We start from the raw sequence: 8,367 nt of genomic DNA on the forward strand, positions 1-8,367 counted from the left end.
ACACCTTTCCCTCTCCTTCTATTGGATGAACGAACTTACCAATAAATGAGGTCTATATTAGGAAGCTTAATTGACGACAAATTTTCAATGTCAATATATCCACGTATAATCTATATCCATAGTAAAATATTATAATAGTAAAGCTTTGCAAAAATAAAAATCTCCTCACACAAAAATAAATTGTTTTCATTGTTTTCTTATTTGTTTCGTGTTGATTTATGATAATTGTTTTTTACCAGATTTTTACATTTATTTTTATATTTGCTGCTTTCAATACAAAAAAAGGCTGCACTTCTAGCATCTAGGGAAATGAAATAGTAAGAAGGGGACCTATGTGAAGCTTCCATAAGAAGGAGAACTCAATCAGTTCAGTAGTTATTAAAATCTTAAGATTCAGACAGAAAAACTTTACTACTTTATAATATACTAGCCGCTCTCATCCTAATTCTTAATCTTATCCCAACTAGCGGCTGCGCCCTGAGCATCTATGGGGTTCAAAATTCAAACGTGTAGATATGGGGACATAAAAATAGCCTAAAACCATCCTAAGATTAAATCTAAAATAAAAATAGCCTAAATCCATCCCCTGACCTAAGTAAAGGTTTCCTATAAAGGAAACTCAATGAGTATAGTAGTTATTGAAATCTTAAGCTTTAGACAAAAAAAACCTTAGTATTTTATAGGAGGAATAGCGGTTTCGCCCCTAGCCTCTAGGGGCTTTGCCCTAAGAGGTTTGATCAATTTTTAAATTTTTTTTTGGGGGGGTTGATTTTTTTTTGGGGGGGGATAGAGGTGTCCCACCCCCAAGAAAATAGTTATAAACCTTCCCGGGACCTCCTGTAAAAGAGAACCCGATCGGTTCAGCGGTTAGCGAGATCCTTCGCTACAAACAAACATACAGACAAACAGACAGATATCGTTCTACTTTGTATTATAGATAACAATTAGAAATCTAAAATGTGAGATTTATTATAATGATACAAATAAAATGATTCTGACTGTGTACATAATAAAGTTAATATTTAGGAGCACAATTTTTATATTTATATAGACATTTAGATATATTATGTATAGGTATACAATTGTAATATACAGTTACAATTACAAAGTCACAATTATACACATTTAAAAATTTAAGACTTTTTCATTGTTTGATCAATGATCGAGTTTTTGAGAAAGACTAAACTACATAACTTTTGTGTCACTTTTGAGGAAGACGATTCCTTTTTCTCCTATCTCTTTTAAAGAGATTTTCTTCCCACCTTCCCTTTTTCTTTTCCCTTTATATGACGTTACAGGAATCGTCTTCCTCAAAAGTGACACAAAAGTTATGTAGTTTAGTCTTTCTCGAGTTTTTAAAAGAATTGATCAGTTTCTTGTGAATAGGTTTTACTTACAACGTAAATGCATTAGAAATTTACGTTTTATTTCTTGAATAACAATTATTATCATGTCCAATAGTAGCGAAGCTGTTAAAAGAGGAATAGTTATGTCTTGCATCATATTATATAAACAGCTATCCGCAGACATTAAAATGTACAATTATAAGATTAAAACCAGCTTTGTTATCCTGAGATTATGATTCATAGAAAACTGGATATGATACAATACGATACATGATTTTTCAGTATAACTGAGATCCGGGTCTTATCCAGAGAATATTAATCGGTTTCAAAGCCATATTTAGATTGATTGAGATTCAAGGTTATTTTTGCGGTTCCCATTTATTGAACTTTATCAACAAAATTAATTATTTACTTATTGTAGGTTAGGTTTGGTTAAGATTTTGCAAGCCATGCAGGATAGTAACATGTTGAGATAACTTAAAGGTTGGGGGAAGGGGGGGGGGGTGGTCGTTGGGTAGGTAATATTTTTTGTTTTTTTTCAACGCTTTACCTTCCCCTTGCCTAAGTTAGATAATTAAACAATTAGGACTTACTGTTGGATAAGAAACCATAATTGCACTAACAACAGACCAACGACAGATTGCAATACTTATGGAGTAGCTTTTCTTTTGAAAAATATCTTCCGGTTCACAAGAACTGAAAATTAAAATAACAAAGAATTTCAACAAAACCTTTGATCTCATCCTTTTTTTATTCTTTTCAAAATAATATGATTGATAGATATGAATTTTGAATAATTCATAATATAGAATAGAAAAATAAAATTTTTGTCATTCTAAAACGAATCAAATATTTACCTATGTAACTTAGGTAATTGTTTTTATGATTTATGGATTATATGATGCTAAATACTGGCGAAAAAAAATTATAATCTATAAAAAAAATCAAGAAAAATATATATTTTAGTTTAAAATGAGTAATCTTTAGATAAAGATTATTTGTCTACAAGCATTTTTTGTTGTTAAAATTTATCCAAATTTTCAAACTATTGATTACAATCTTTGTCTAAAATCTTTGAAGTCAATTAATCTAAAATCTATTGAAATTAGGTCTCAAAAGTTTTAATAAAGAAAATTTTCTTAAAATTATGAAAGTTAATTGGAATTTCTTTTATGAAATAATGATTGAAATAGGCCAAAAATTGATGATCTTTTATGATTTTAATAAAATTTTCATATTTTATGGAGCTAGGTTTTGTAAAGATATTATTAAAACATTTTTATAAAAAGATTGACATTACATTCATGATAATACAAAATTCCATGGTCCCACTTTGTAAATTTTTTTGTGGTCCATGTTTGAAAATTGTGTTATTGAATAAGTTCATAAAAAGCTAAAGTTTTAAAATTTATCAGCATTTTCTCAAATATTTAAAGTTTTTTCTCTTTAGTTTACACATTTTTGTTAGTTTATTTGTTTCATTTAAATTTAAATAATTTCACAAGTATCATTTAAAAAAAATTAAGTATCACTTTCTATAATAATTTTTAGGTCATTATGATTTTAAAAAGTACTTTTCATCTTGTTTTTTTATCACTGTGTTCTATATATTTCATATACATGCTTAAAGTGTTTATGAAACTCCTACAAGATCTGTATTAGCTTCCTATACTCTTTAATCCCTATCCATAGTTGTGCCACAGTGCGGACAGGTATTATCACTGTATGCCATGTTATCACCCATCTAGAGACAATGTCGTCGTTTTATGGGGGCTCAGAATTCTTCAAAAAGGGAGGGGTAATTGGTACACAAAGTTTTATAACAGCTTTATCCTGTTCATTGGCTCAAAAACTTTGGAAACTTTTATTGAATTTTGATTGGTTGGTTTCAAACTGGTAATGTCCAAGTATTGAACCAAAAATCATTATTAGGAATGTATATCAAATTTTATAATCTATTTTCACTGTTCAGTGAAAGGAACACACTACCAGTCAATATTTCAACCCCACCGCCCCCAATACTCTTGTAACCTAGAATATCATCTCCTACAATTATTTCAATTTAGTTTTGATATGCATGCCACTGCTGGATAACAGTTAAATCAATAGAACCAACAAAACTAATGGAAGCATTTTTACAGATAAAAGACGACTTTCCTGTATTAGATGGCAGGTGAGGCATTCAAAAATATATTTCTCAGGTTCAACCACACTCGCAGGTCCTGCTACCATTCGAGCCTACAGGAAAAATAAGTTTTTATTGATTGGTGGATTTTTCTTCTTCAGAAGAGCCATCCTGCCTTAAGCTTTTCATTAAATTGAATGTTTTGTCTCAAAAATTTATAAAAAATATCTTTTTTATTTTACTTCATATAAAAAAGAATATATATCGTCTAAAGGTTCTTACATTTCATAGAATTCATAGGGAAGTACCATCACAGGACAGAAAGCTTAAAAATAGTTAAAAACCTTTTTTTTGAACATATAGGGACCATCTTTGTAAAGAAGAACCATATCGGCTCATCGGGTAGCAAGATCTTAGGCTACAGACAAACAGAAAGACACACATGAACATTCTGTTACTTTAAAATAAAGACTGTGAAAGTTACCTGATTTGCAAAAGATTTTTGTAGAGCATTAGCAAACTCTGGGTTTCTTGCAAGCGCACTAAAACCAGTTTCAGCATCATCACTAAAAAAATAACTATTGTTAAATTTAAAAAGATAAATGAAAATACATTTGGAACTGTCTATTCTTGAGCAGGTCCGCTCCAGCACCTTTGAATAAAACAGAGGGTCTCCCTCTCCCCCTAAAAATTCATAAAAGAACTATAATTCTACAATGTGTATGGCTGACAACATTCATAAAAGCGTATATTGTAAAAAGGTTGGTATCTGGTAAAGATTTGAGTATAGCTATTTATTGCATCTTATTATAGACAGCTGTCCGTGGATTGTAAAATGAAAAGTTATAAGATTTATTACAGATCTGTTTGCCCAGAGGGTCCGAAAGCTCGGGCCAAAAACTGGTATTAATTTCATAGTCTTTATTTCATTATTTGTGGAAAATTGCTAAAATACATTACAAAACATTTTTTTAAAAGTATTTTGCTGAAAACCCGTTCTAATCCAGCGGACATTAACATTCCAGCTACAAAGCTATACTGGAAAAATGTGTATGCCACTTTAAAACATAAACAACATATTTCCTTCTTAAATATTAAATTCAAAATTATATAAGCAAAATTGAAACAACATAGCCACAATTTAATTTATGGTCAATCTATACTAAAACCAACCTAATGTACATTCCTGCCTTATTTTTAAAAATAAATTGTAAATAAAGGGGGAGGGTTTTGCAGTTTTTTCTTTCCTATGCCTAACAGAGGGCTCTAAATAAGGGGATGCTTTACAGTGATCACCAGGGTACTTTGTGGTAAAGCGTCCAAATATGATGTTCATATCAATATATATGTACGGAGAGAAAAAATACACACATAACAAAATTAATGAATAAATCAAATGATTATTAATTACTATACGTCAAAAACATTTCTATAATTTTTGGGTAATATAACTAATGGTTATAAACTCGTTGTTTGAACGCATATTTCTTTAAATTTAAACAGTTGACTGCAGGTACAGAAACTGTGTCGTGCAGAGGATTTTGCTAAGTGTGCGCGCAAAGCTCACTCGAAAATTTTGAAATCACAACTGCATTTTTGGACACTACCCCTTGAGTGAGTGTATGGGCATTAAGTGGATGTATTATAGACATCAGGAGCGGTGTATTTTAATGACATGTGGGTGTAGTCACTCAAATAATTTTTTGGATGTTGTCACCCTTGTTTCTATGCTTCTCTGCTTTAATTTGTATGGTAAAGGTTGAAGAAAGGAAATAATAATAATCATTATGGAGATAATAAATAAGCTGATTATATTTATGTACCATAATAATATTTTCATTATTATACATACACATACAAATATGAATTAGAACCTTTCAAAATAGGGTTTATTGATTCATTGATTGATTAGACATAATTTCTTAGAGTTGTTTGTCTAAGCCTTCAAAATAAGATTGATTCGTGTAATTAAAAAAGTTTAAAAATTTCTTATCAAATAATCAAATTTAAAACAAGCTAAAAATTTTTGGAATTAATTTTAAAAGTGATGTTTTGAGAATCTGGTTAATGGTAATACAATTTGAATAAATAAGATGACAACGACCATAAAATCAGTATTCCTAAATAGATTTCATAAAAAGCTAAAAACTCATTATTATAAAAATGAACATACAGACGTTCTGGTAACGATTATAGTGTTGCAACGCTTCCTAAATTGTACCAAACTGTTGCAGGGACCTAATGCCAAGTTTGAAATCTATTAGACAATTCTAACAATCTAAAATTAACGTCCAGGGGACGGACGGACAAACCGACCCTGAAATAAGGAAAACTTCCTTTTTTAAAGATTCCAAAAAGATTACAAAATTTGTCCAGTATTGCTTCGAAACCGATTTATATACGCTGCACTGGATTAAAACAGTTCTCAGCAATACTGGAAATTCATGTATAGTATCTATTATAGACAGCTTTCCACAAATGTTAAAATATGAATGTAACCAGTTTTGGTAACCCATGCCTTTGGCCCCTCGGCCAAAAGGCCTGGGTTGTAAATGATAATGCATAAAACTAAAATTGTGTGTAATGTAGAACCCTCTAATATATAATACAATACATATAATGTACAATGCAAAATAATTGCCAATGGGAAAAGAAATGTATATTGTATAGGCATGCTAGTAATGGATATAGAATATACGTGGATATTATGACAGGGGAAATATTGTTAATATGAATTTCATTTTTTGTTCAGTCCATTCATCCAGTTGGAGGGGAGGGGATGGGGTAAAGGGGTATTGTTATTTTAGACAGCTGCAAGTATCACTTTAATAGAGTATATGAAAATCTAGTGCAACATCCAAGTAATAATAAATCCATTGTTATATTGTACATAAAATAAGATGCTGAATAATTAAGATAATTGTATTAATATATTTTTTGCTATAAACTTTTAGAAAGCGAAGCTTTTCTATAATTAGGATCGGTTCGTACGTCCGTCCGTATTGGATAGCTTTTTCCATTAATTTAGGCATGTTAGAATTGTCCTATCGATTTTAAACTTTACATGATGATTCCTGTAGTAGTTAGGTACGATTTAGAAAGCGTAGCAACTCTATATATTGATTATTAACTTTTTAACGAATATTTTTTATGTGATACAATCATCCGATTGATCTAATTTTTAGAGTACTGATTCCTATTACAATAGAGTACAATATTATAGGCGAAGCATCTCTATGATCAAGTCCTAAAAATGTCAGTATATCCTAAAACAGTATTCTGTATTTAACAAGTTTTGCAATAAATTACGTATAATTTTATCAAAAGTTATTTTGTAAATTCAGTTCTGACACTCTACAAGAGTTAATGTTCGTCTGTTATACCGTTTCAGAGCTTTGCTTTCATGGATGTTGTCATCCTTGTTATTATTAAGAACAGATATTTTACAAACAAAATAGTTTTCTTCAAAATGCCTTGTTGAGAAAAAAATACCCCTTACTTTTTTCTGAAATAAATTCAAAACAAAGTGGGGGGGGGGGGGTTAGTTTTTCGTATTGGTTAGGGCCTCCATTAAGGATTAGGCAAAGGGGGAAATCTAACCCCACCCCTGTTTTCAATTCATTACAAAAATATAAAATATTGGTGGGTAGGGGTTTTCGTACTCGACAGGCACTTGGTGGAAAAGCACCATTTGAAATTCTGAAAATCTTCTTACTTAACTTATTACGGTTTCTTCAGTTTCTTGAACTAATTAGTAGTTTTCTTTATTTTATATACTTTCAAGATTTTATTTTGTTTTAAAAAGTTAAATTACATAAGACGTCCAGTTAAAAAGTTGTAAAAGATGTTGTGTAATCTAATTGAAGATTTACTATATACATTTCTTTTTAGTTTCAATTTTCTTTTCGATTTTTCTTCAGACTCGATAACATTGAAAAATGTACCATTGGATTTATTATCACTTGGATCTTACATAAAATTTTCATATTCTCTAATAAAGTGAACCTATTAGCGGGCTAAAATAACGATCTAAAAAAATGACCTTCCCCCCTATTGGATGAATAAAAAGAATAGAATTTTACCTTTCTTCTTTTTCAGGTTTGCATAGAATCATATAGATAAGAACAACCAGACCAATGAGCATAATCACAGAAAAAAGAATAGAACATTACCTTTCTTCTTTTTTGGGTTTACATAGAATCATATAGATAAGAACAACCAGACCAATTAGCATAATCACAGAAAAAAAAATAGAACATTACCTTTCTTCTTTTTCAGGTTTGCATAGAATCATATAGATAAGAACAACCAGACCAATAAGCATAATCACCGCTAGTGATATCACTAAAACAAAAATTATATTCTAAATTAATCTCATATTAGTGGGATAGAACTTATTATCTTTTTTTCTATTGTAAAAATATGATAAGGTTAATTTAAAATAAGGTGGGAAATTTTTTCTCTCCATTACTGACCCCTGCAGGAATCCCTAACCCTGCGGAATTGATACCTCAAAACGGGTACTTAACAATTTTTGGGGCTCTCCGAAAAAATGCCTGCGAAACAATGAACCCCCGTCCATATTATTTGAATAATTGAAAATCAGAATGGTCGCAGGGATGGGGGTATGGTTTGTTCCTGCACCGCACCTAAACCCAGCAGGGGACCAAACCCAGCAGGGCAACTTAAAACCTAACCTAAACATGACAATTTGAGGAAAAATGCGCGATTTTTTTTTAAAAAAAGGCAATGCTCATGAAAGACCTACCAATAATAAGTGTTGGCATGATGAGCTAAAGGTTGATAATACAATAATGATAATGTTCACTAAAATCTTTAAAACTACGTGTATCATCCATCTCAATTCAGTCTACCTTCTCACATTTTTAACACTCT

At 30.6% G+C, this 8,367-nt stretch overlaps 1 protein-coding gene across 1 annotated transcript; it reads right to left on the reverse strand.

The window, feature by feature from the left end:
* Nucleotides 1-951: 951 nt before the first annotated feature.
* On the reverse strand, nt 952-8,367 carry LOC145325603 (uncharacterized). Its single transcript, XM_080168566.1, has 5 exons — nt 8,240-8,367; nt 7,734-7,815; nt 3,956-4,037; nt 3,504-3,584; nt 952-3,090 (listed from the first exon to the last, which is right to left on the reverse strand). The coding sequence occupies exons 1-5, from the start codon at nt 8,256-8,258 to the stop codon at nt 3,022-3,024; spliced, it is 333 nt and encodes a 110-aa protein (XP_080024692.1). The 5' UTR covers nt 8,259-8,367; the 3' UTR covers nt 952-3,021.

Source organism: Acartia tonsa, chromosome 8 (genome assembly GCF_053477335.1).
Source record: "Acartia tonsa isolate MP-2025a chromosome 8, ASM5347733v1, whole genome shotgun sequence".
Lineage (NCBI taxonomy): Eukaryota > Metazoa > Arthropoda > Copepoda > Calanoida > Acartiidae > Acartia > Acartia tonsa.

What these genes read in the sequence shown, in the direction of transcription:
- LOC145325603 (XM_080168566.1), bottom strand. An exon ending in AAACCTGAAAAAGAAGAAAG is followed by an intron (nt 4,038 to 7,733) that starts GTAATGTTCTAT and finishes TTATTTTTTTAG; the next exon opens with TGATGATGCTGAAACTGGTT. An exon ending in AAAAATCTTTTGCAAATCAG is followed by an intron (nt 3,585 to 3,955) that starts GTAACTTTCACA and finishes TTTTTCCTGTAG; the next exon opens with GCTCGAATGGTAGCAGGACC.